Raw genomic sequence first — 27859 nt, forward strand, 5'->3', positions numbered from 1 at the left:
GGAGGGGGGGTCCTGGCCGGTGGAGGAGGGGGGGGCGAGGAGGTGGCTGTGTGCGGCGGCGGCGAAGGTAGCGGCAGCGGCGGCGGCTGTGGTGGCGGCGGCCCCGGCGGGCGCGGAGAGCTGGAAGAGGGAGCCCAGAGCTCGGCCGGGCAGCACAAGAGGAGCAGCGGCAGGCACTGCAGCTTTACTAGCTTGGGCTGAGCCCAGAGACACCGGCCTGGCTGGTCCACGCCAGCAGCAGGTAGGAAGGGTCTAAGATGAGGGGAGAGGGTCCTTCGACAAAGGGCCAAGGGGCTAAAGCTGAGCAGAGGGGCTGTCTCCTCCTTCTGTTCCCTAGACAGTGGCTAAGCATGGAGCTGTCCCCTCGCAGTCCTCCAGAGATGCTGGAGTCGGATTGTCCATCACCCTTGGAGCTGAAGTCAGCCCCCAGCAAGAAGATGTGGATTAAGCTACGGTCTCTGTGAGTTTCTGCCAGGGGAATCTGGAGAGGGGGGACCCTGGACGCTGTGTGACTGTGTGTGTGTGTGGAGGGTCAACTGGAGTCGGGTAGGTAGATTCTCTGGTGCACACATGTTGTCAGGTGCAAGGAAACATGGCCCTGACACCGTGTCCAGGCCACATCTGCAGTGCAAGCCCGTTGGTTAGGGCATGTTTAGGAGTTGCAAAGCTTGTGCTTGTGTTTGGGGCCCTTTGAGTGACAGAGTGACACACGCAGTAGCTTGAAGAGACAGTATTGTGGTTGGCAAGGGCTGCGGGCAGGCAGCTTTTAAGAGATGCCAGGCTGACTCACACATATCCATGAACAGGGTTGTGCAGATGTGAGACATATCACAGGCATGTACACGTGTGTCCATGGGTCAGAGATGAAGTGCACCTGTACACCAATGCGGATCTAGTGCACGGAGATACTTGTGCCAACCTGTGGGTTCTTTGGGGTTGGTAGTTCTACATCCTACAGGGAGCAGGATGAGGGTGCCCTGTACTTGAGAGGATTAGCTGCTTCAGGATCTGGAAAATTGCATATTAATGATCCACCTGGAGCCTGGAGGAGTGACTGGAATCCTCACTTGTGAGCTAGAGAGTGATTGACAGGAACAGCATAATTGGCTTAATCAAAGCCCTTTCGTTTATATAGTATCTCCTAGGATCTCCAAGCACATATGGGCATCATTCCTTATTGTGGGACCAGAGTACACGGAGAAGAATAAAAGAGGAGAGGAAGGGCTCAGGCATTCCTTGTAACATTCTGAGGGTGGAAAGGAAGTTTTCTTTCTTTCCCTCAAAACAGAACAGGATTGGGTCAGAGATTGGTCATATACTATATTCACCTCCCAGGCAGGTGCCATTGGATAATCTCTGCAGTTTATTGATTCTTAGTCAGAGAATAAGAAAAGATGTATGTCTCCCAGAGAGACTCTCTGCAACCCCAGGGAAGAGATTGATAGCTAGGAAAGAAAATGGTAACCATCCCTGAACCCCGTTCTTTTCCAGCTCCCTCAGCAGTAAACATTGAGCTTTCTATTCCTGGGTTCTGATAAAGGGAGAGAATGGGGGTAGGAGGCTGACAGATGCCTATGTCTGTATTGTTCTTTAAATATTTCACCAATGGTGATGAGTTGATGGCTTATATTGGACAGGGGAGTCTGATTTATGTGCTTGCTGCTTACAGAAGCCTTAGGGAGAATGGTACACAGTGGGCAACAAGGCTCGAAATCCAGATGTGCTCCTTTGTCCCTCTCTGCTGCCTGCGGTCGAAGCAATTTGCAGGATTCTATGAAGTGCAGCCTTGGAATGAGTTCTAGGATAAAGAGATGGGAAACTGGATTGAATAGATTTTTGTTGAGTGGGTCTTGACAGAAAATGATGCTCTGCCAATGGTTGAGGTTGAGGAGAGTGGCAGGTGAGGGAAAATGAGGCATCAGGGGCCTCAGACACAGAATTCCAGTGTCTCAGGATGGTACTAGTGGCTCATCAGACATTCACTTGGCCCTCATTCCAGGGAAGAGAACCATGTGGTAGAGTGAATTTCCCCATTTTCATCACCTTCCACACTTTTCTAGTCAAACAAAAGCCTTTCTTGAAAATGAATGACCATTCCCAGAAGGTGGTGCTGAGCTCTTGGGAGAGAGCAGCAGAACTTGTCTCCACTGTGCTCAGCTGAGGGCCTCACACAGTGGGCAGGGATCAGTGACCTCACTGATTAGATGACGTTGGTCTATCTCACTTCAGCAATCTGGTCCGACGAAGTGCTAGATAGCTGATTCATCCTCAGGAGTAGATTCTCAATCTTGTTTTCTTAAGGCAGAAAAAGATTTAAAGGTAGAACCCAGGTCGGTGGCTTTCTAGATTTGCCTTTGTTTGAATATCAAGGAAGCTTTGACAACAACAAGAAGAAAACAGCAACAACATAAAACAACAAAAAAAAACCCAGGATTTCAGGCTCGCTTGCTTGCTTGCTCGCTTCCTTCCATCCTTTCTAGGAAACAGAGCCTTCCCTCCTTCTCATGGGTGAGGTTAAAAGAGGTCGTTTAGTCTGGAAACAGGGAGGTAGATATGACTGTCTCCGGACTGGGCACTAAGTGGAAATGAAGATAGACAGGATTTCTACGTATCTGTCTCTTTATGTATCCCAAACCCAACAATCCTACTCCCCCTCTTTAAAGTTCTAATCTAGGACATCCAGACTCTTAGGGTGCGTTTGCCTAGGATTCATGCCTCCACTAATCGAGTTGTGCAGGGCAGTTTCTTATTGGAAAGGACATTCAGGAGTCCTATCTCCCACAATGAGGACTCTGTTAAGGATCAACTGAGAATCTGGGGCTATATGAACTGGGGAAGTCTCCAACAGTGGGATTTTACTTCTGGCTAACAGGGAAACTTTTTTTAATGCAGGAGATTCATAAACAAGGAGACTGAGAAAAACAGTCTAGAAATGAGGGTCTGGTCATGTTGATTTTAGCATCTCCAGCTGAAGATGAGTGATTTGTCCTTATCTAAGACCGGAGGGCATTGGGAACATGAGGGAGGGATACTAGATGTAGAATGAGTTTTCAGAGTCTTTTTTTTTTTTAATTAAGAAAAACCATGATTGGTTTACTTCCTTGGTTCATTTATTTATTCATTCAAGAGCAGTCTGGGTGCCTTGCTTGGGAGAGGTAGCTCACTAGGTGTTGGAGATGTGCTGCTGAATGAGATGAGCTTCCTACCCTCCAGGGGCTGTCCAGTGGTGAGGAAAGGCCCACCTTTTCTCTCTCATCTTGCTGCACTTACACACGAAGTAAAATTCTGCTACTCTGGGTTTTTGCCCAAGTCTTTCTTTTGGAGGTTATGCACACACGAAAACACAAATGTGAGTTCTGTCTCCCAGGGAAATACAAGCATCACTCTCTTCTCTGCCCTAGTTTCCCTTGATTGTATATTTTACAGATAGAAATTCCTCCTGTCTATGGGACAGTGAAGGCACAGTTTTCTTGTCTCTACCCTGCTTCATTTTCAGGACCGCAGAGGTTCAAGGTTCTAAGAGCTGAGTCTAGAATAAGGAGCATTTGAGGTGATTTTTGCTTCTCGTTGTTTCATAGAATCTCATGTGGTACCTTGCATAACACAGGCGTTCAAGAAATACTATTAAACGGGAATGGAGAAAGAAATTAAATGAATTGTGTGTGTATGAAGACATAAAATCGAGCTCTTTCTCTGACTCTGTGGTGTGTGTATACCTCCACATAGGAGGGAGGTATGGGCAGGAAATGGAGGTGGAAGAAAGAGAGATGGTATGATTGCTGTGTTTTGAGTCATGAAATCTCAGGATACAGCCTGGAACTGAGTGAGTTACAGAGAAGATACAAAGGCTGTATTTTGTGTGAATGAGAGACTGAAACTGTGAGCGCCAGGTATGCATACCTGTAAATCTGGGTAGAGGATGACGTGTGCCTGAGGCACAGCTCCATGATGGCGTCTTTCTCTCGTTCACGGTTATGCATGGCGTGTTTGACAGCCAGTATGCTAGGAAGGTGTGCTCCTACCTGAATTCCTCCAGCAGTTCTAGGCCCGGCTGAGATGATGTGAATGAATTTGCTGGTAATGGAATATGATGTCCATGTGATCTTTTGTATGTATTTGTGACACATTCAAATATTTTGGCAATCCTGGGGGATTTCCAGAGGGCAGCAGGAGGAAGCTGAGGGACTGGACCTGGAGTCTCATTGATTGATTCTGCCATTGGTTATCATATTGAATATGCTCCATCCAGTAATCTTGTATTGCTCTTACCAGTATTGATCTTACCAGGATCTTGTTGTTGATTGTTCATCCTGCCAGGATCTTAGCAGTAACTTGCTGTCATTCCCCCATTCTGTGTTTGGAGCTGTGGAGCTGCTATAAAGATCGCAGGATGATCTGTGGCTCCTTCCACAGGAGAACCAGGCCTCTCAGACCTCAGTCTTCCCTAAACCAGCCTTACTCTTTCGTTTCTAGCTAAGGCCCAGGGAATTTCTCCTTGGTTTTTATACTGCCTTTCCCATCATTTCTACTTCCTACACAGCACTGTTTGAATGTGTACTGAGTGACAGCTGGGATGTAGAAAGAGGGGAGAAGCCCAGAGACAGGGCAACTCGAATTCAGATAAAAGAAAGAGCTTCCCACACATCAGGACAGAATTGGAGGATCATGGAGGCAGAAGGACAGAGAAAGTATTAGGAGATTAATGTGGACTCAAATTCCCACTCTGCTATTTCTACACCATGTGATCTTGAACTCATATGGTTTTCCAGAGTCTCTGTTCTTTGATATTGTCCAATCAATGGCTTTAAATGTCCATATCATAGCTTTAAATGTCACAGTCTGGAAGATCTTTCGGTGTGGGGGAACTTGCTTTGTGAAGGAAGAGTTGGGGGGTGCTAATGACTGGATGAGAGAAAAAGGTGAAGATTCGGGAGACAGGAACATGAGTATCAAGTAAACTGGAACCCAATATTTGAAGCATGATTTAGATGAGTTTTGCAGATGTGTCTACCCTTAGTGGATAAGAAGCTAGTGGGGCAGGAAGTGAGCTGAGCTGTGGAGTATGTGGGCTGCTGGGAAGAGAGAGCAGAAGTCTTTGTTACCTTGTCCCAGTGGCTGAACTGGACAGAGATAGAACAATTGTAGTTCTGGGCAATGGTCCTCCATGATGTGGTTCTGTGTGTGTTGGGGAGCCCCCTTTTGTATTTATCCTGAATACTCGGCCCGGGGTCATATCATCAGGCAGGTCATATTCGCAGGACCTGGACTAAGAGGAGAGAGAACACTGGATGGGGAAGTTTCTCACTCCTGGGTCAGCTCTTCTTCCTTCATCGCCAGAAGAGGCTTAGGGACCATCTCCTCCCTGGCTGTAATAGTCTCCCTCTTCTATCACAGGTCTCCTACTCTACTCTTAATTTTCTATTTCCTTTACTTCTTATTTTAGAAGCGTTCTGTAAGCCCTTTAGAACCCCGAACCCCAGGAGGCAGGCTGGGGAGACAAAATGGCTCTCCATAGGAGGTTTCACTTGTCATTTTGCCCAGAGGAAGGTGAAGGGAAATAGGCCTGGAAGGCCAGGTGAGATTCAGTCAGAGAAAAGCCTGGACCTCTCTAGATCTTTTCTCTCTCATTCCCTCTCAGACTAGAGTGGACAAAAACAAATCCTGAAACCAGGCGTGGTAGTACATACCCAGATTCTGAGCATTTGGGAGAGGGTAAGGCCAAGTTGGGCTACATGAGTCTCTCTTTCTAAAGTCAGTAGACCAACTAGCCAGCTGGCCACCACCAAACCCTTACACGAGGTCTTACCTGTCTTTAAGTCTGCAGAGGAACGGTTGAGGGAAGATCTAAGGCCTCTGTTCTTCCCCCCCCACCCCCGTGACCCCTTCTTTTCTAGATTCGTTTCCCTCCTTTTTTATGTTCCACTTGCCCTCCTGCCTTCACTTACCCTCTCTTGTCTTCTGCCTCCCACACTACCTCATTCTTGGCTGGGAGCTAGAGAATCTGTATGTGGTGGGTACCACCATCTAGGTGTTGCTGAGGTGACAGTAGGGTAAGTTGGCTGCAAGATACCTTTTTAGGGCCTTGTTCAGAGTCCAGCCTCAACTCCTGTTTTCTGCAGGATGTCTCTTTTGCCTGATCAGCAACCTCATCCTCTCAGGCCCTCCAGGGAAGAAGCCAAGTAATTGCCTTTGAATCTCAAGGGGCTGGTTTTCTCAGGTATGGAAGTTGAGGAGCTATTTTCCAACTCTCTTCAGGACAGCTGCAGATAAAAAGGCATAAAACGAGGGCAGCAGGTGGGGTGGAGGTGAGGCTCGGGAGGCTGGAAGTTGTTAGATACAGAGACCGTCCCCTAGGGTGGGAGGACAGCTGGTTCCAGAGAGCTGGGAGGGGTTTGAGATGGACGAACAAGAGAAAGATGGTTGCTAAGACTTCAGTGCAGGGCTCTCCAAGTGCGTTAGTTAGTTTCTTTCCTCCTGCCTCCCTCTCCCCCTCTCTCTCTTTCTCTCTGGCTTGCGGTGATTCTTGTCCTCTTCTCACTGCCCGCCGCTCCTGTTCTATCTGTGGTGCTTACTCTTGCTTGGGAAGAAAACATCAGGTTAGGATTCTGCCTCAGCATCTGGGACCTTATCAATCCCCAGAGGGGGTTGTGATGGGGTTTGGCAGAGAAGAAGGCCAAGATGTACCCAGGGATGCCTGGGGCTAGGGCTGAGAGAAGGGTCAGGAGTATTTAGGATTGCCCTTGGCTGAGCTGGGCTCTCAGGTCTGTTGATTGCACAGCTGCAAAGAGAAGTCAGATTTGCAAATAATTACGGTAGCTGCAGCGGGCCATGAGGTTGCCAGCTGGTACTGACATCATTTAGGCTGGGGTAGGAGTGGGGCTTCTGGGTCAGGTGCCTAGGGAACCCTTGACTGATAGCACCTGGGGCCTCAGAAATTTCCCCTTTTCTTCTACATTCTCAGCTTCCTGCCCCTTTGTTTATCAGTCGTCCAGCATCTAGCCTGGCACCTTCTCCTTAGTTCTGTCCTCTATGTCCACCTTGTTTGGAAACTCCCTTCAGCCTGGGATGAGCGAGCATACTTGCCAAGTTTCATAGCCTGGAGCATCTCTGTATCAAGCCAGAGCTTTAGGAATTCCAATCTGGAAGATGCATAACACATCTCTGCTTGCCTTTGAAATGTCAACAAAGTTGGCTATTGTTTTGATTGCTGCAGAATGGATTGAGGGTAGATATACAGGAGAACTTCCTGAGAAATTCACAGATGTTAGAAAGTGACCTTTCTGATTAAAGAAAAAAAAAAGGAAGCTACCCTCCTCCTTTAAGATCTGGCAAAGGCTGATTTGGAGGAAGCAGTGAGCCAATCAGAAAGAAAGAATTCTTGAACCCGGAAATCAAGGTTCAGACACTCTGCTTCCCTAGCGCCTACAGTGCTAGGCCCTGGATGCAAGAGCTACACAGGGCTATAAGGAAGCAGCCAATGCCCAGAGCTACTTGGTAGGATAGGGTCAGAACTGGGGCCAGACTGTAATCCTGCTGACCCAGCCTTATGCTGCCCCACATACCTATAGTCATCTCTTGCCAAGCTGGCAATTCTTACCCATCTTAGACTGCTTTAAGCATCTGGTCAGTCCCCTAGAAGCAGGGCAGCTGCTGTGGACATCTGCTGGGATGTGGTCTAGCAGACTAGTGGGGTGGTTTGTGGAGGTGGTGAGTAAGCAGAACTCTACAGTGCAGGGAGAGGTATCAATGCACAAGTGAGTTGGAGAAGCATTCTTTTGGATGGGGTCCTGACACCTTTTTTCTCATCTACCTTCACTGCATGTTATTGCCTACCTCTCCCAATTATTCCTTTCTCAAGGGCTGAAATCTGAGAGAGACGGTGATGCATTTGTGTGCTGTATTGGGCCAGGTACGGAGCCACCTGAGTTGTTATTGGTCTGCTCTAAGTCTTAAGCTGCTTAAGCTGCATCCTTCCATGGCACAGGCTGAGCTGAGCTGTGCCGTGCTGTTGCTAGGAACACCTGTTAGAAATGGCTTCTAGTTCGGACACTGGGGAGCTGCTTTTATATACAGGCAAGGCAGAAGTAGACCCTTTCCCTCTGTGGCTCAGTGTTCGTCCTGGTCATCTTCTGGAGCACCTCCCACATCCATTCCTTTCCCTCTTTGCCTTCCAGGACCTTCTACACTTCTATTTTATTTCCTTTGGTCTTTTGGGCTAACAGCACAACCCACCAGGATGGGAAAGTGCTGACAGTTCCTCTGCCTCTTCCCTGAACCCCTTCTCTTTCCAGAGCCTAGAGATCGCCCATGGCTGCTATGGCTACTATATCAACCTGAGTTTTGTCATCTTCCAGAATGGCACCCCAGTTCTGCCAGTTGGGGGTCTATTTTTATCTCTGGAGCCACCCCCGCCACTCTACCCAGCCAGCTGTCAGAACTAGGGCTGCTCAGACAGCAATGGGAACCAGGGAGTGAGGGAACCATGTGAGGCAAAGTTCTGGTTGCTCTTGGGTTCTGCGGCTCCTTGTTCTGCACAGCCCCTGCCTCTGCTTCTGCTGTCTTCCAGCCCCTGTGGACCACAGAGGAGAGAGAAGTCCTAGACATGTGAAGAGACTAGAGTTTTCTACAAGTAGCTCACGTTCCATTTGCAGACTGTGAGGAAATTGGGTCCTGGGTACTAGTGGCCATCTGGGACTTTGTTTATGGAAGTCTCTCAATGAATATTTGCAAAGCTAACTAAAGGATTGGACTAAAACAACAGTCTCTTGCGTGGATGCACTGCTGTGTAGTTCCCAAGATGCTCTTCTCATAATGACCTCATCAGGCCCTTACTGGATTTCTTGGATGCACGTGCTATTTATCAGATTTAAACATGGAAACTAGAACTTAAAGAAATTTACCCATGGTCCTACATAGTAAGAAAATCAAGGCAAGTTTGTACTCATATAATTTTAAAATGAGATTTAGCTGCTCCCCTACCAGATTTTGAGATTTTGGATCCCTGAGATCAGCAAGATAATTTTTCCCCCAGCCCGAGCCATTCCCATTCTCACTTTATCTGATCAGACTCAACTTTTGTCTCCTATGCCAATGATTAGTCCTTAGTACAAGGTGGAGAAAGTTGGGTGTGGGCACAACAGGGAAGCCCTGAGCTTGGGCTTTTCTACCTCTACATTTAAGGGTTAGCTGGGTTGCATTGGCAGCGAATGCCTTTAATCCCAGCACTAGGGAGGCAGAGGCAGGTGGATCTCTGTGAACTGAAGGTCAGCCTGGCCAGTTCCAGGACTATGGAGATAGACCTTGTCTCAAACAGAAAAACAAACACAAGTCTCAAAAAACTCAAACAGCAGCAAAAACATTACAACAACAAAAAACCCCAAAACAAACAAATCCAAAGCAAAATGGCACATAAATATGGAAGTACCATAATGAAACCTGTAACTTTTTAGGTTAGCATAATAGCATAAATAACTTATTAACATATGTTGATAAAAATAACACATTTAAGAACTGAAGAGAAATTTGATACTGGATGGACTTCTACACATCTCTGTCCTTCCTCCTACCCAGGTGACTTAGCTCTATCAGCAATAGAGTACAACATCTGGATGAATATATAAATCTCACTCCCCAGGAAAGGGATTGTAGTTGCCCCTAAGTCTCTCTACTAGGATCCATTTATAATCATAGGCCAAATAGGTGACATCGCATATGGTATGGGGTGAGCGGTCATTTGTGCAACCAACTTTGGTGCCGTTGGGAAAGAGTAGGCTGAGGAGATATCCTCTTCAGTTTAAGTTAATATCTACTCTCAGTGGGAGAATTGTGATTGGCAGAACTGGGCACGCAGGAAGGGGAGCTAGCAGAGCTTGGAGGATACTGCTCTTGCCCCCCCCCCCCCCCCAGTAAAGCTAACTGTCACCTGCCTCCCTCACCCCCATCCTTTGGAGTCAGCATATGCAAAAGAAGCCAAATGGCCTGGCCTGAGACCCTGATGCTGGTCTAGTCCTTTCTTTCTGAAAGTGCTAAGCCGCCATAGGGCTGGTGAAGTCAGCCGGTCGCAGAGAGTGGTCCCCTGGCCCCACAGCAGCCCTGTTTAGCCACCAGACCTCTAGAGAGCAACCCGTGGGTCTCCATCCTCTACTACTTGTCCGCAGTCCAAGCCCACTTTCACTTGTCCCAGAGTTTGGAGCCGCTGAGAAACAGCAGGTCCCTAAACTTCGTTTGTTTATACTCCTTTAAGGCCTTGGCACAGTAACGGTGTTTTAATTTGTTGGCTTCTGAGCGAGCAGTAAGGAAGGAGGGGAAAGACTTCCCGTCATAAAACCAAAGCTCTGGGTTTGTTTCTTTTCTTTTCCCTTCCCTTTCTTGGGCCATACTCAACACAGCGATCCCTTTTCTCCAGCCCACGCCAATTGTGAGACCCTAGAACTGAGGATACATTTGGTTTCAGCACGCCCACCTCCTCCTTAGCCCCGCCTAAGCTCCAGTAGACCAATCATGACTCCAATGCACTTGTGATGTCATCTTGTAGCCAATCGGGAAGCTGCTAGGACTGTGTACGCAGTCCACTTGGTTGCAGCGGCCCGGCTCTTTCCTGGAAGTCACGGAGGTGGAAGAGGGGGTCTTGGTCCTTAAGCTGCCCTGGGAGCCTCATTTTGCCCCGCCCCCCCCCCCCCCCCCCCCGGGCCATCACTCCTCTTCTGAACTGTGTTGACCTCACTCTGGTTAATTCACGGTTTTCCCCAGTCTCTGTATGTAAGATGAGAAAATCAGGGCTAGGAGTAGTTTGGCTAGCTTCAGGTATGTTTTGTTGTTACTGCCAGGCCCCGCCCATCACCTATATTCTTTCTTTGAACAAGTTCCCCTAACTTTCATTCTCTGTGGAGTGGGGCGCTCTTCTCTACCTGTGAACCTTCTCTGGCCTTTAGCTTCTGCAAGCCCCTTCCCAACTGCTTCTAATTCTCTGCGGAGTTCATCTTGTCCTTCCTTGTGAATTCTCTCAGGCGAACCAAGGCTCCTGGGAGAATGGCCCTAGAAGAAGCCCAGATTTGCAGGAGCTGGATCTGCTTAGCCCCTCTGGACTCCGGCTGGGCCTCTTCCACTCCTACCATAGATTTTTCCGTGACAGATTCAGGATGGTCGCTGTCCCTGCCTCCTCCGGACACTGCCTGCTAATCCCTATTTCCCAAAGAGGAGCCCCACCTCCTCAGAGCAAGGGGCTGGCCTGTGCTATTTCTGGCCTTTCTGGGACTCTTCTGACAGCAGATTCTTGTTTTCAGTCTGATTCAGATGTGAAACTTTTCCCGCGGCCTCTCACCCAGTTCCTGTGGGTTAAGGTTTCTGCCTCATCACCCCCTAGTCAGGCCTTTCCAGTTCCCTGTTCAAAAAGTGCTCTCTGGTTTGTCATTCAGTTTTGCTGGGACCTGGAAGAGGAAGTTCTGGGGGTTCAAGAGGGAGTTGTTCCCCAGTAGGGGCCCTTGGGCCCTGGGGTCAGCTTTTTGATACTTTGAAGTAGAGAACTTTGATTTCCATGGCAAACCCTGTTCCTGTCCAGAGGAGTCACCTCCAGGGGCCCATCCTCAGGTAAGTGCCAGGGACGGGAGGAGAAAGGGGGCAGGAGGACAGTGGAGTGGAAGACAGGGGATGGGAGGCAGGTAGAGAAGAGGGGGAGGCTGGAAGAGGGGGGCAGATAGAGAAAGAAGAGAGACCAGGAGGAGGGATGAGGCAGGAAGAAAGGGGAGGCAGGAGGAGAGGGGTTGGGGGAGTGGTGAGACAGGAGGCAGGAGAAGAGGGTGTGGGGGAAGTAGGAGAGTGGGGAGCAGGAGGAGGGGGATCAGGAGAAAAGAGGCAGGTAGAGAAAGGAGACCAGGAGGAGGGGGGAGGCAGGAGGAGAGGGACCAAGAAGGGGTGTCAGGAGGAGAGGAGGAATGATGGGTGCAGGAGGAGAGGGGAGGCCAGGAGAGGGGGAGCAGGAGGGGGGGTGCGAGAGGAGAGGCCAGGAAGAGAGGGGAGGCAGAAGAAGGGGGGCAGGAGAGGGGTGGTTGCTTGTGAACGCTCCTGTTTCCACTCTGTTGTTCATTACTTCTATGACAGGTATCTTCAAGGGGCTTCCTCTCTCTCTCTCCTTCTTGATCCCTGGAATCCTTAAGACCTCACATGCCTGCATCCCCACAGCCCCCATCTCTCTCTCAGTCTCTCTCTCAGTCTCTCTCTCTCTCTCTTTCCCATCCTGTCCTGTGTCCCCTCCTCCACTCTGTAGCCCAGACTGGCCTTGAGCTCCTGACAACATTCTTCCTGTTTCTGCTCCCAAGTGCGGAGATTGCAGGTGGGATGTGGGGGGCACACCAGGCCTGGAGGGGACTCCGGTCCTTACCACTGAACTCTACTATATTCCAGCCCTTTCTCTGTCTTCTTATCAGCCACCTGGGTTGAAGCAGTCTTTTTCTAAGCCCCCTGCCTACAGAGATCTTTGTGGCATCTTGGTACTGGAAGTAGTGACAGGCAACTTTGGAAATTCTCAGATTGCCAGTCACATTGTGACCCATAGGAATGGACTGGGGTCTTTGTGTAAGGGTTATTGTTTTCAGAGTCTTCTGGTCCAATCAGAGCCAGGGGATACTGGGACTTACTGAGGGTCAAGATCAGAAGGTACTGAAAGTGAAGATGGAACTATGATGGGGAAATGGGTATGAATGGGGTAGAAGGAATTCTGGGAAACTTCAGTTTTCCTGGAGGCTTGTCTTATTTTCCAGGGAGGAGCTTTTCATGAGCCAGTTCTCTGAGGTCTGAAACACAGGGTTGGACTAGTGCTGTGGGTCGAGAGAAGAACTTTCCTTAGCCAGTAAGGCTTGGGGGGGGTCTTCGCTCAGAAGGACTTTGAGATGGAAGAGGCCTTGTTACCTAGCATATGGTGTGTGTATGTTTGTGTGTGTGTGTGTGTGTGTGTGTGTGTGTGTGTGCGCGCGCGCGTGCACGTGTGCCCACATGTGTATTTGACTTTAGGAGGGGGCAGTTAAGCATCTGGATCCTCTCAGTTGCCTGAGTCCAGCTCCTCTACTTAGATTCCTTGTTTTGTCAAATTTGCTCTTTAATCTTTCTCCTCCCTGCCTCTTTCTGATGCCTGGATCATGTTTCATTCAGACTTCCATAGGAGCTCTGCATGTATGTGTTCCTGGGTACAATCGCAGCCAGAGAAGGTGGGACTTAAGTGTTCAAAGTCATCCTGCAGTTCCACTCCTGTTCCAGGGCTCACCATTAAGCCTGTCTGGGGTCATTTTGTAAGCTCTGGCAGGCGGCCTTCCTTCTGATTAGTCTTCTACAACTCTAGTCAATGACTTTTCTTTTTCTTTTTTTTCTTTTTTCTGGAGACAGGGTTCCTCTGTGTTGCCCAGGCTGTCCTGGAACTCAGAGATTGTCTGCCCCTGCCTCCTGAGAGCTGGGATGAAAGGCATGCGCCACCACCGCCCTCAGATGATGAACTTTTATTGAGCATATAGTGTGTGCTCTGAGTATGGAGACCAAGATAACCAGGAACAATTGAGGTCACACTGATAATGGCCTATGAGTTCACTGACAGGTCCAGTCAGTCAGTCTAATTAAGTTCTTAATTAGAACACTTAAGACTGAGACTCTGCTGCAATGCCCTATGCCTCTCAACAAGCTAATTACACTGTAAGACTTGTACTGCCCTAATACCGTCAAAGTGTAGGGACATAGGTTCCCTTAACTTAAGTATGCATTGTGGGCTTTGCTGACCTGAGACTGACAAGTCTTTTGACCTTGGGCAAAAGGCGTTTCCTTCTTTCCTAAAATGCTTGTGAGAATCAAGTGAGGTTTTCAGTTGTAGAGACACTCTAGTCACTGACGTTTTCTGTTACCTCCTCCATCTAAGCTGTATTTCTTCTCCTAGGCTGAGGCTTAACAGGCAGGTGCTTGCTGGGTTTGAAGTTCTGTTGTTGGGGCAGAGTGGGAACCATTATGCTGGCACACAATTCCTATCCAGGCTGTATTTATGGGGACCCTTTGCCTGCGCAGGCTTGTTGCACATTTTATTTCCTTTATTTCTCTTAATATTGTTGTGAGACTGCCTCACTACTTTTCAGTTGAAGAGATCGCAGCTCTAGAGTAAAAAGTTGAGTGTTTAAGAATCACTTAGGGTGTTTATTAGAAACTCCTGTCTCTGGGCCAGGACAATGACTCAGGCAGTAGAGAGCGCTGGGGTAAGCCTGATGACCCGAGTTCAGTCCTCAGGACTCACGTGAAGGTCGACACATGTGCCATAGACACCTGCATCCTCTCTCTCTCTCTCTCATCACACACACATGAGTAATACATTTAAAAAATGCATGTCTTCCTCTGGTTCCACAAACATGCAGTGAAATTTGGAGTCTACATTTTGGCCCAAGGTGATGTTGGTATCTGCTGTCTCCAGATCACTTTTATTTATTTATTTTGGAGGGAGTGGGGCTGAGACAGAGTTTCTCTGTGTAGCCATGGCTGTCCTGGAACTCACTCTTTAGACCAGCTTGACTTGAACTCAAATATCCAGCTGTCTTTGCCTCCCTAGTGCTGATATTAAAGGCAAGTGCTACTACTGCCTGGCTTAGACTGCTTTTAAAAAATATTTTATTTTCATGTGCATGTATATTTATTTTTGTGCATGGCATGTGCATACCATATGTGTGTGGGTGCTTGTGGAGGCCAGTAGAGGGTGTTGAATACCTGGAGCAGGAGGAACAGGGGTGCTAGGAACTGAACTCAGGTTCTTTAGAAGAGTAGCAAGCACTCAATCACTAAGCCATCTCCCCAGTCCCTCTAGGTCACATTTTAATGCATACTGGTTAAGAATTAGGGACTGGAAAGTTGACTCGGTGGTTAAGAGCACTTGTTGCTCTTGGAAAGGACCGTAGTTCGATTCCCAGCATCACATGGAGGCACCAGCATGCACACACAAAATTAGTCACTTGCCCAAGGGCGCAATGCAGGATGTGAACTTTGAACTTGGTTTCCAGCCTCAATATACAGTGTGGTAAACCATTCCAAGGAGTTGGGTTTGTGCACTGGAAATGTGTTTGCAATCCTTTCTGGGCTGCATTGTTAACATTATGCAAATATATGCAAATAAGAGGTTGTGGTTGTGGCTGTCCATTTGTTTTCCTCTGGGTTGGTTAGGAAAGACAGTGGTGGGCATTGATTGCTGGGGACAGTTTTTGGTTGAAAGGGGGCTGAGTGAAGTAGCAGATGAGGGTAAGGGTGGGAAGAGGAGGAGAGGTGAACCACAGGCAGTAGGAGAGGTCTTCCCTTCTGTTTTATGTGTGTGCCTATTCCAAAGTCCTGGGTAGTAGGGACTGAACAGAGAGGGAAGCCATGTCTGTGCTAAAAGGCAGAGTGTACCTTTTTGTTCTGTGATATCCTGGTAGATCATGGCTGGTGGCTTTTTCTTATTTGGTTGGGAAATCCTCCCAAGATATCTAATCCCTTTCTGTTCATCTTCCCTTGCGAAGCCGAGTGAGCTTAGCTTTCCTAAACCCACCCTCTTGTCTGACAATTGTTTCCCCATGGAACCAGTGGGCCTGGGTGATGAGGTAGGCAGGAACCCACTCCGGAGGCACAGGGCTGCTCCCTCTAGCTCCCCACTCCTAGACTGGTCCCTTTCCCTTCTGCCCCATTTATTCTCAGACAAGTGTGGGCCAGGATTGCTGGGCTCTGAGGTGAGACTTGGCCAGTGATACTTCCTGGGGCTATTTTCAGTATCCCTGTTTCAAAGCTGCTGAGACCCCAGGATTCTAGAGCTGATTCTGTTCAGGAATGCCATTGTTTACCCTCCCCCAGCATCCCTGGGAATTGTTGCTAATTTCAGCCTCTGGTCCCTGACTCATTCTCTTCTCCTCCCCAACTCACAGGGTGACCTTGGGTTTCTGAAGCCCCTCTCAGTGGGATGTTTGTTCTAGCTACTGGCTCACCCTACCTGAACAGGAGAGCCTGTGTGTGATGGGGGGGCTGTGTGTGATGGGGGGAGCCTGTGTGTGATGGGGGGACTATGTGTGATGGGGGGGAGCCTGTGTGTGATGGGGGGCTGTGTGTGATGGGGGGAGCCTGTGTGTGATGGGGAGAGCATGTGTGTGTGATGGGGGGCTGTGTGTGATGGGAGCCTGTGTGTGATGGGGGGGTGCCTGTGTGTGATGGGGGAGCCTGTGTGTGATGGGGGAACCTATGTGTGATGGGGGGCTGTGTGTGATGGGGGGGCTGTGTGTGATGGGGGGGCTGTATGTGATGGGGGAGCCTGTGTGTGATGGGGGAGTGACTGTGTGTGATGGGGGGAGCCTGTGTGTGATGTGGGGAGCCTGTGTGTGATGGGGGAGCCTGTGTGTGATGGGGGGCTGTGTGTTATGGGGGAGTGACTGTGTGTGATGGGGGGAGCCTGTGTGTGATGTGGGGAGCCTGTGTGTGATGGGGGAGCCTGTGTGTGATGGGGGGCTGTGTGTTATGGGGGAGCCTGTGTGTGATGGGGGGAACCTGTGTGTGATGGGAGCCTGTGTGTGATGGGGGGTTGTGTGTGATGGGAGCCTGTGTGTGATGGGGGGTTGTGTGTGATGGGGGAGCCTGTGTGTGATGGGGGAGCCTGTGTGTGATGGGAGCCTGTGTGTGATGGGGCGGCTGTGTGTGATGGGGAGCCTGTGTGTGATGGGAGCCTGTGTGTGATGGGGCGGCTGTGTGTGATGGGGAGCCTGTGTGTGATGGGGAGCCTGTGTGTGATGGGGAGCCTGTGTGTGATGGGGGGAGCCTGTGTGTGATGGGGGAGTGACTGTGTGTGATGGGGGGAGCCTGTGTGTGATGTGGGGAGCCTGTGTGTGATGGGGGAGCCTGTGTGTGATGGGGGGCTGTGTGTTATGGGGGAGTGACTGTGTGTGATGGGGGGAGCCTGTGTGTGATGGGGGGAGTCTGTGTGTGATGGGGATCCTGTGTGTGATGAGGGGAGTGCCTGTGTGTGATGTGGGTAGGGGGGGGACTGGGTGTTCTCACCCCTCCTGAACAGGAGAGCCTGTGTGTGATGGGGGAGGGGGTGTTGGGAGAGTGCTGAGTTCTTGGGAGAGTGGGGAGTTGCTTTCTTCAAAATCACTATCTAGAGCCAGAGAGTTTCATTTGGAATGCAGAGCTGCTCTTGCTAGACTTCCAAGAAACCTCTCAGTTAGTCAGTGACCCCCCCCCCCCCCCCCCCAGAATTCAAAGCTGCAAAGGATGAAAGATCTGTCCCCTTGGAAAGGCATCAAAAGAGAGAGCCTGGTTTTATCCCACTATTTTGCCAGGATAAAACTTCAGCTGGGCCAGAGACAGGACATGGGCACAGTGACTGCCAGAGGTTATCTGTGGCATGAGCCTGGGCAGCCAGGGGTTAACTTGCTTTGTCCTGGTTGATGGATTCTGGAATCATAATCCATTAGCTCTGCCTGTGTGGAGTGAGGCCAGGCGAAAGCGTTCAGGTTGGTCTTTGTTCTGTGCCTTTGCAGTCCTTGCCAGCCCTTGCCAGGATTGAGGGGCCGTGAATGTGCTCCTCCTTTCTGTCTTGACCAAGACAATGAAAGGATCCTGGGGATTGTTTTGATTGGTGTTGATCCCAAAGCCTTCTCTCATGGGGAAATATTGAGACTGTGAAACAAATCATCTCCAGAAACATCACTCCTGCGGCTGCTACCTGCCTTGGCTAACACTGTAGGGGCAGTAGATAAACTTACTACAGGCAGAAGCCATAGCCTGGCATCAAAAACACTGGCTGCTGTTATCATTAGTGTTAGAATTATTAACAGCTCGGAGACTGAAAGTGTTTCTGCAAAGTGCCCCCTATTGAGGAACCCCTGACTGAGCTATAGTGTCTAAACAGGATATCTGCACTCATATCCTGCAGGCTGCGCTACATGGTGAAGCAGTTGGAGAATGGGGAGGTTAACATCGAGGAGCTGAAGAAAAACTTGGAATACACAGCTTCCCTGCTGGAGGCTGTCTACATCGATGAGACACGGTGAGAGAGGCCTACATACAGAGAAGGAAGATGTCAGATAGGCAGAGCTCCAGAGAGGAATGCAGAGCTGGGGAGGGCTGAGTGACGGGGACAGACAAAGACAGGGTGGGGCTCAGCATGAGGTGCTTACCTCACTTTCCTGGCACCCTGGCTTGATCCCCAGTACTGGAAAAGATGAAAGGAAGAGCAGTGGTGGCTTCTGGGGTGCAAGGGACCCTAGACACCATCTGGTTCAAACCTGCGTGGAATACTCTCTAGACTTGTGTTGGCCAGGAGGGATGACTCTGAACTTGTAGTGTGCAAGGATGAATTGAAATGTGTCTGTAAATTATATCCTGGCTTCTACAGACAGACCTCCTCCCCACAAAACGTCATTCACTCATTATATGCTAATTTATTTTAAAAATATTTTGGAGGAATTAGCATAAATAAAATTTTTCATTAAATGTACCAGTCTTTAAAACATTTTTTCTTTAATTTGAAAAAGATTTATTTATATTAATTTTACTTGTATGTGCATGTGTGTATGTATGTATGTATGTATGTATGCGTATATACTACATGCGTGCCTCTGCCAACATGGAGGCCAGAGAGGGTGTAGTATCTTCTGGAACTGGAGTAACAGGCAGTTTCAACTGCTTGATGTGGGCTCTGGGAACTGAAGCCTGGTTCTCTGCAAGAATAACAGGTGTTCTCAATTCAGCCATCTATCAAGCTCCTTATCAGCTTAATGTAGCTACTAGAATAGTGAAAATTTTTTTGTTGTTATTTTATTTTAGACAAGGCCTCATATAGTCCAGGTTGGCCTTGAACTTGCTATCTAGCTAAGATTGGCCTTGAACTCTGGTCTTCCTGCTTCTACCATACCAGAAAAAATTTAATTTCATATGTGGACCGTGCAGTTTACTTCTGATAGACTGTGCTGCCCTGTAGCACCCCTGGAACGTACCGTTCCATTGTCTGCTAAAACATGACTTCACTACGTTCCACTGTGAGCTCTTTCACGATTGGAGGTGTTCCGTAGGAACATAGACACAAGGCACTGTAGTAAAGGGAAGGGAAGGTGAGGACTGAGGGGGTCACTAAGTGGGTATGGCAGGTATTGGGTTGCTAGTATGGAAGCACTTGCTTTCTTTCCTCTGTAATGTTCCCCTGGTCCCAGGCAAATTCTGGATACTGAGGACGAGCTTCGGGAACTTCGGTCAGATGCTGTGCCTTCAGAGGTGCGGGACTGGCTGGCCTCCACCTTCACCCAGCAGACCCGAGCCAAAGGTCGCAGGGCAGAAGAGAAGCCCAAGTTCCGAAGCATTGTGCATGCTGTGCAGGCTGGCATCTTCGTGGAGCGGTGAGGTTTGCCACTCCCTGGCTCTCCCCATCTCTTCCGTGCCCTCTGTCCCAGCCAGCCTGATCTTTTATGACCCCAGTCACCCCGAGACCTATCTCCACAACCCAGTTGGCTAAAGCTCTGTTCCCCAGGCCATATACTTGATTTATCCTCCATGGTCTTTTTTAGGATGTTCCGGAGAACATATACCGCTGTGGGCCCCACATATTCTACTGCAGTCCACAACTGTCTCAAGGTGACCCCTGGGTTTTTTGGGAAAGAGGAGAAGTTGGGGTTGAGATAGCCATTGGGACTTCCAGATTCTGTTTGTGCTGTGATTTTTTTACTTCCCTTTTAACTAGTATTTCTATGTTCTTTTGAACAGTTTTTGCTCCACCCAGAGACAAACCCTTGTCTTCTTGTCTCTCTGATACTGAGAGACATCTGGGAGAAAGCCCATGTAACCACCTTTGCTTTCTTGAGTCATTGGGAGTGTGCCTAGAAGTCTGACTAATCTCCCTGTGGTAGGGGAGCTCTGGAGGGGGCTTTCCTGCCTAGTATATTGTTTTTCTGCAGAACCTGGACCTCTGGTGCTTTGATGTCTTTTCCTTGAACCGGGCAGCAGATGACCACGCTCTGAGGACCATTGTTTTTGAGTTGCTGACTCGGCATAGCCTCATCAGCCGCTTCAAGGTTGGGCAGCGCCCTGTGGGCTGGGCTCTCTCCACTCCTCTCTGTGCTGGCCTAAAAGATTCCCAATGAGCAGACTCCACAGTTCCCTCATCCTGTCCCAGTGTCAGGGATGACACCCCTGCTCACCCCAGCCTTCTCTACTGAAACTGCTGTAATCCAGCCTCTCCCTTCACTCCCGGAGTGAATGCTTCTAGGCCTGCAGCATTTAGCTTGGAACACTGCTCATGGCCTTTTCCTCCACAGTCTGTCCCCTCTGGGATGACTGCCAGTTGCCTCCCTTCTTCTCTTGTCTGTGGACTCTGGAGACCTAGAGCCCAGTACTGTCATCTTTCGGGATTAGAGTCTCTCATTTGTTCTCTCGGAGAGGGGATGGGCCAGTGTGAAAAGCCCTGGGAAGAGTTTGGAAGGGCTGTGATCTGGATAGAAGGCTGCTCTAGATCCTTCGTCTGGAGGGAATGGCTCTGGGAAGGAACTGGGCCTGGAAAAACCACTTCAGAAGGGTTGATAAGAGGCTCTGGGGCACTGGGGTGACACCTGGGGTGGCCAGTAGATATTGAAGGTGAAGTAGCAGGCCTGGAACGGCCTAGGCTGAGTAGTAAAAGGTGTGTGTGGGGTATCCTAGTGGGCCTGTCTTACTTCACTGGAATACTGTCCATGCAGCCTTTCCTTGTTCCTTCACTCTTCCTCTCTGACACCTCTTAAGAACTGTCACATCAGTCCTGAACTGCTCAACAGGGTTTTCCTCCCGACCTTCTTGAGGCCTTACCTCCTGAACTTTCCTTGTCCCCTCAGACTCCTCTCCTTAGGCCAAGAATGGCAGGGTCCCTTTCCCAGATCCTGTTTCACTCTGTCATTTTTAGATGTACTCTAGACACCAGCTTCTCCAAGCTCCTTACCTATGTGGATGGATGAGGTTTGGGAGTCCCAAGAGCAGCTGCCCTGGGTTGGCTTTAGTTAGTCTGCTTGACTGCTTCACAACAGTTAGAGAAAGGGATGTCCACTGGGTCCTGGTCAGGCTTCCTTCCCAAACTCCCTGGTCTTTCCCCACCCTGTTCCCTCCTTTCTTTTCCCTTCCCTCTAGGGACACCATGGCAACACAAAAGCAAGAGTAGTTGTCATGGAAACAGTCCTTTAAAATTCCCTGAATTTGGGGCACAGCCCTCCAGGGGTGGAGATGGGGGAAGCTAGGGTCTGACAAGTACATGTCTTCTCTGACTATTGTCACTCTGCAGAAGCCTCCCAAGTCCTGAGCCCTGGGTCCCTTCCTGGCCTCAGGTGAATATACTATCCTTGACCTCTGGGAGCCTTGAGTCTCTTGAAGGAGGCAAAGATACCCAAGGGCATCTATAGTCAGGAACAGAATTGAGAGTGGCTCTGTCTTGGGTGTGTGTACATGTCTGTAAATATTGTGGGCCTGGTGGGCTGCTCATTGGCATATGTGGAGCGGAGGTGATCAGGGAAGGCTTCTCAGAGGAGCAGGTGCTCCACATCTGCTGCAAGGCTGCCCTGCAGCTCCTCTTACCTCCCTTTGCTCTGAGCCCTTCTTTGTGGCTTTGGGGATGGTGCAGGTGGTTGGAAGGTAGGAGGAAAGCTTTCTTTCATTTTCTTAGAAATCTCCAGGGAAATAATAATAATTATAGATACTCTTCAGAGAGTACTTACTAAATGCCTTGTACTTTTCTCATTAAATCCCAGGTAGGTGGTATCGTCTTTATTTTGCAATTAGGAAGGCACAGGGAGGCGTAGGGATTACCCAAGGTCACACAGGCTGCAGATGGTAGAGCCTAAATCTGCGCCCATCTCTAGTGATCAGAGCCTGTGTTAGTTCTATGGGCCCTACCCAATTGTTTTTGGGCAGGGTAGGTGGGTGAAGTGGGGTTGAGAAAGTCTCTTTGTGTACCTCACCTGGCCTGGAGCTTGCAAACCTTTGCTGCTTTAGCCCAGTGCTGCGGTTACAGGTGAGCATCATTCCACCTGACTGCCATGTAAAGAATGCTGGGATTGCCTGTCTCTTCACTCTTGTAGATCCTTGATATCTCCATTCTTCCCTCTCCTGCAGATTCCCACTGTGTTTCTGATGAGTTTTCTGGAGGCCTTGGAGACAGGCTATGGGAAATATAAGAACCCTTACCACAACCAGATCCATGCAGCCGATGTGACTCAGACAGTTCATTGTTTCCTGCTCCGCACAGGCATGGTGGTAGGTCATGCTGGTCAGATCCTATGGGCCCAGAACTAGGAAGCCTTGGCTGCTCTCTCAGTGTCCTTTTCCTCATCCTGCTTCCATGGGGTGCCAACACTTTCAGAGTCAAATGCATTAACTTTGTCCAGAGAATTCTCAGGTGTACTAATACTTCTTGGGCACTGTTGGGGACACATGATGGGGTATATGGGTATATGACTGATGGGGACCGAGGAAGCTCTCTGGCCATTCTGAGAGTTGAAACACATGGCTAGCTTTGACGATGGATGGAATGTTGTAACAGTGGGGGTGTCTGGGTAGTGACTGGCAGAGGGCTAGCCCAAGTTTCTCCTCTTCCTCGTCCCCAGCACTGCCTGTCAGAGATTGAGGTCTTGGCCATCATCTTTGCTGCAGCCATCCATGACTATGAGCACACGGGCACCACCAACAGCTTCCACATCCAGACCAAGTGAGCAGTGGGGCATGGTGGAGGCAGGAGGGGCCAGGGTTGCCAGCGGAGCCCTTTACAGGGGGCTGGGCGTGACATACAGCTTCACAGGTCTGAATGTGCCATCCTGTACAACGATCGCTCGGTGCTGGAGAATCACCACATCAGCTCTGTTTTTCGAATGATGCAGGACGATGAGATGAACATTTTTATCAATCTCACCAAGGACGAGTTTGTGTGAGCACAGGACAGCATGCAGCATCCCTGAGACCCTTATCCCAGCCTTCTTTTCCCCACATCCTTTAGTCCTGCCCAGTGCTGAGAGGACCGGTCTCTTCTCTGTCTGTCTACTTAGAGAACTTCGGGCCTTGGTTATTGAGATGGTGTTGGCCACGGACATGTCCTGCCATTTCCAGCAAGTGAAGTCCATGAAGACAGCTCTGCAGCAGCTGGAAAGGTAGCACGTGGAGGGTGTAGGCAGGGCCAGGCCAGAGGGAGTGTCTTGTGAATCAGTGTGTACACTGATTAGAGCAGTGTAGAGCAGGTTCTTACCTGACTCTAGGCACTCATCTGAGTGTACATGACTGTGTGTGGTGTTTGTGAACATGGCTTTGGATTTGTCTAACAGGTCTGATGGAGAGCATTGGCCAGGAGCCTGGATAGGTTTTTCAAGACAGGGTTTTTCTGTGTTGCTTTGGAGTCTGTCCTGAAACTAGCTCTAGTAGACCAGGCTGGCCTCCAACTCACAGAGATCTGCCTGCCTCTGCCTCCCGAGTGCTGGGATTAAAGGCGTGCGCCACCACTGCTTGTCATGGATAGGAATTTTTATTGTAGCTGCAGGACAAGATTACTCAGGAATGTTGGGAAATACATTCGGATTTTTCTAGACACTTGTCCTCATCTGAAATGGTAACCGTGAAGTACCCTCCTTCACACTAACTCCTGCTTTAGAAGGCCACTGCGAGGGTTGTGTGAGGTTAAAAAAGAACAAAAATGAAGACAGAACAAATGTTACAATTCTATCTAACGCTGTTTAGAAGTGACTGGGAATGTATAAGTGTGGGTAAGAGAGAATGGGCTCAGTGTCCTGGAGGTGTGTGTTGACCTGTGTATAGTGTCTGAATGGGGATTGCGGGGTCACTGTGGGCAGTTGTTGGGGGGTTAATGGCAAGGATCATAATGATGACCATTGTATATAACATCCCAGGTGCATATTATGTGTCAGAAATACTTGTTATAAGTCATTTAATTCTCAGAACAACTCAATATGTGATAGGCTTGTTATTTTCACTTTTGGTTTGAAGAAAATGAATTATGGATGTTTTCAGTAACTTGCTTAGTGTCTCACAATCGTGGCTGGTACAGATGAGGGGGAGTCAAATTCATGCCCATTGATGCTAAGAGCCTGGGTTCTCAGCTACTGATCTGTGCTTCTATGTCTATACATACAGATGAGTTTGCTTGTGTGTAGACTGCTTAGAGTTATGTGAAAAGGAGTGTTTGTGTGACTGGAAGTTGGAGAATGGCCAAGGTCTCCTTTTCCTAGAAGATCAGTTTCCCTTTCTTTAACACCTGCCTTAATCAGGATTGACAAGTCCAAGGCCCTATCTCTTCTGCTTCATGCTGCTGACATCAGCCATCCAACCAAGCAGTGGTCAGTCCACAGCCGCTGGACCAAGGCCCTAATGGAAGAATTCTTCCGCCAGGTAACCCTGTCAGTGGAGCCTTCCTATCCCCGACCTGCGAGCTTCCCACACCTACTCCAGAGTTCCACCTGCTACCTTTCACTCCTGAACTGATCCCAAGCCTGTGGGGCAAGTCTGTACCATAGAGCTGGACACTGGCTATCTCCACTCCACCCCTCCTTTCCAGGTCAAAGGGTAGCATCCCCTTCTCCCATTGCAGCCATTTATCTCCCCAGCCCTCCCAACTCTGAGGCATTTCTCTTCCCAGGGTGACAAGGAAGCAGAGCTGGGGCTGCCCTTCTCTCCACTCTGTGATCGCACCTCCACATTGGTGGCCCAGTCTCAGATAGGTGAGTCCAGGGGACAAGGAAAGGGGCTGTCTGGGCTCACAAAGTTACTGTCCCCAAGTTGTCCCAACTGGAGTTCTAGCTCCAGCTCCCTTCTCCAGGCTGTGTCCCTTGCAGCCTCACAACCAGGCTCTCTTGTGTTTGCCTTGTCCTCCAAGTGTGACAGTTGTGCTACATGCTCCCTTCCTGCAGGCTTCATCGACTTCATTGTGGAGCCCACCTTCTCTGTGCTGACTGATGTGGCAGAGAAGAGTGTCCAGCCCTTGGCAGATGATGAGTCCAAGTCTAAAAGTCAGCCTAGGTGCCTGTGGCTGGGGTTCATTGGCTGCACAGAGATGATTCTTTCACGGCAATGATACAGCCTAGATGGGAGGGAGGGGGTAGGCAGGAAGTGAGGGAGGAGAGGAGGGAGGTGGAATGCTTCAGGTCTGAGAGCCCCTCTCTTGTCACAGCAGACTGAGCCTAGCTCTCACCTAAGCTCCCTACATTATTTTTTCCTTAAGGGTCTAAACTTTCTTTCAGATAATCTTGTTTTCCTTCTACCAGGAGACTGAGTGTGGAGAGGGAGGGCTAAAACTATGGGAAGACAGACAAGGATTTGAGGGTATCTAGAAGAGGAAAAAGGACTCCGACCTTTCTGGTCTTCCATCTTCTCCATGCTGAGGGCTAAGAATCGGATTCTGAAGAGGGCTGGGTCTCACTTCAGGAACTGGGCGTTTGAATGGGTCTTGTTTCTAGCTTCCAGTGGCGCCAGCCTTCTTTAGATGTAGACGTAGGAGACCCCAACCCTGATGTGGTCAGTTTCCGCTCCACCTGGACCAAGCACATTCAGGAGAACAAACAGAAGTGGAAGGAACGGGCAGCAAGTGGTGGGTGTTATGTGTGTGTGTGCGCGCGCGCGTGTGTGTGTGTGTATGTGTGTGTTTACATTCTAGGACTGGTGGAACAACGGCAGGTTCCCTTTGCGTTAAGCCCCAGGCAGCTTTTTGACTCCTAGAGTTGGGAATGGAGCCAGTCAGACTAAGATAAGAGGTCACACGAAGGCTGACTGGTTGAATGGCTTGGGCTGTTCTAGAATGAAAGCTCTCCAGGTGACGGGGCAGCCACAGTATTCTAAATTCTGGGACCCTCTGCATATGCCATGGCTGTCTGCAAATGGTGCTCTGGAGATCTGAGTTACTTGGTGGTTCCAGCTGCACTGTGAGCAGGGGCTGTGAGTTTTTATGTGCGCGGGGTGGAGGTACCTCAGATTGGGCGAGGTAGGAGATGAGAGTCAGGCCTCTTCTTTTCTTTACATACACCTTGGTACTGGAGAAACTATTTCTTGGCCTAACGTCAGCTTCCTTGGAACCCTCTGTAGGCATCACCAACCAGATGTCCATTGATGAACTATCCCCCTGTGAGGAAGAGGCCCCGCCCTCCCCTGCAGAAGATGAGCACAACCAGAATGGGAATCTGGATTAGAGAACTGGGGGCTGGCCAGGTGAGCTGGGGGGCAGGAAAGCCAGCTTGGCTTCAGGATATTCTTTCTAGGCAGTAGAGAAGAATTGGAGGCACAAGATAGAGCCAGGGCACGGGTGGGGAGCAAGGGACTGCTGCCACCTTCTTTGGTCCCGTAGTTCTTTCATGGAGGAAGAAGGAACAGAACAGCACAGGCAGGGTGACACATGCACCAGGCTCTGAGATTATGGAGCAGGCAGCGGTCTAGGCTCGATGGGGGCAAGTGAGTAAATGGGACTTTATTTCAGCCCAGCTTGTACCATTGGCTGCCATGCATCTGACAGGCATTAGCCTCTAGCTATTCTGAGGAACAAGGGAGAACTGGGTAGGATTTGGAGAAGGAAGATCAGGTTAAGAGATAAAGTTCAAGAACAGAACACTGAAGCGTCTCCTTCTTTCAACAGGTCCTCACGGAGTCCAAAGTCTTCGATGTCATTAGCACTATCCATCGGACTGGTTCCCCCATCTGCTCCAAGGGAGTGTGTTGGTTGTGGGAGAGATAGCTCACCGGAAAGCCAAATGCTGGAGCTGGTGGGGTGGGGGAAGGTCCCCTCCCCATCCAATACCCACTGGGACACAAGCCTGGGGAACCACAGGCCCCCAATGGTCACTGTGCCCACCCCTTGCCTCTGGACTCCCTTCTTGGGTAGGTGGCTACTTGGGAGGGGTGAGCTTCCTACAGGCTTCCTATGGCCTGGAGGGGAGGGTCAGAGATGCCAGCCCCCTTGGCCCTCCCCATCCTTCTTGCCTCCAAGTTTCTAAGCAATACATTTTGGGGGTTCCCACAGCCCCCACCCCAGATCTTAGCTGGCAGGTCTGGGTTTCCCTGTTTCCCAAGGAAGCTGGCAGTTTTCAAGGGCCTGCATGGGAAGGGCAGGTGTCCTTTCCGGTAACTTCCTAGCATGACGAGGATGACGTGGGGGCCTCTTGAGCCCAGACGTGCACTGCTCTAGCATCTCTCCCTCTCCTGTGCCCAGGCAGTGGCTGGGAGAGGACAGGAGCCTTGGGATTATGCCTGTGGGAAGACTTTCCAGGGTCCTCAAGAACTTGGGGCTGGTCTGGGCTCTAGAAGCTTGTCACCTGCCCTACCTGGGTCTCTGGCCCTTTGCCTCCTTTCTGTCCCCGGGGACTAAGAGGCTTTCATCCGACCAATGTCTGTAAATGCTTTGAGATCATCCTTCAGTGTGTATGAACAAAGGAAAGAGAGGACAGCTGGCTCTGGGGCAAGTGGGGTAAGGTATGACCCAGCAATCCATGTTGTCAGAGTGGGTCCTTCCTTCCTTCCTGCCTTCCTTCTCCCAGAGCTGGCCCACGAAGATTCCCCTCCCTGGGCCCCTTGTGGGTGGAAGGCAGAAGGGGAAGGGCGCAGGGCTGTTGCTGCCTGGGGCACACAGAGCAAGTGGAGCCAGGCAGAGCCTTTTCCTGTCCTCAGACTCCTTGCCCCACCTCCTCCAAGAAAAGGCTAAGTCCAGGTGACCGCCTCCTCCTTTCTTGTAAATACCAGCCATGCATTTGTACAGTGGGCCCTGTTCTCGTGAAGTCCATCTCCATGGTCGTTAGACTTGCCACTCTGAACCGCATGTGACTCCCCCATGCCTTTGGTCTCCCAGGCCCCTGATATAGCCAGAGATCAATAAAGAAGGGAGACTGGCTGGATGTGT

General features: G+C 49.8%; 1 protein-coding gene across 2 annotated transcripts; it reads left to right on the plus strand.

The window, feature by feature from the left end:
- Nucleotides 1–82: 82 nt before the first annotated feature.
- Pde1b (phosphodiesterase 1B) lies at nt 83–27850 on the plus strand. Of its 2 annotated transcripts, XM_048449711.3 has the most exons (16): nt 83–241; nt 338–460; nt 17906–18019; nt 19182–19364; nt 19533–19599; nt 19920–20036; nt 22096–22236; nt 22587–22687; nt 22778–22903; nt 23022–23123; nt 24252–24372; nt 24620–24701; nt 24891–24999; nt 25437–25567; nt 26059–26181; nt 26603–27850. In XM_048449711.3, exons 2-15 carry the CDS (start codon nt 351–353, stop codon nt 26160–26162), a joined length of 1608 nt encoding a protein of 535 aa, XP_048305668.1. In that variant the 5' UTR covers nt 83–241; nt 338–350; the 3' UTR covers nt 26163–26181; nt 26603–27850. The 2 variants fall into 2 exon arrangements, with proteins under 2 accessions (XP_048305668.1, XP_048305669.1); XM_048449712.3 differs by lacking the exons at nt 83–241; nt 338–460 and adding an exon at nt 10693–11586.
- Nucleotides 27851–27859: the final 9 nt, after the last annotated feature.

Source organism: Myodes glareolus, chromosome 19 (genome assembly GCF_982192425.1).
Source record: "Myodes glareolus chromosome 19, mMyoGla1.1, whole genome shotgun sequence".
Classification (NCBI taxonomy): Eukaryota; Metazoa; Chordata; class Mammalia; order Rodentia; family Cricetidae; genus Myodes; species Myodes glareolus.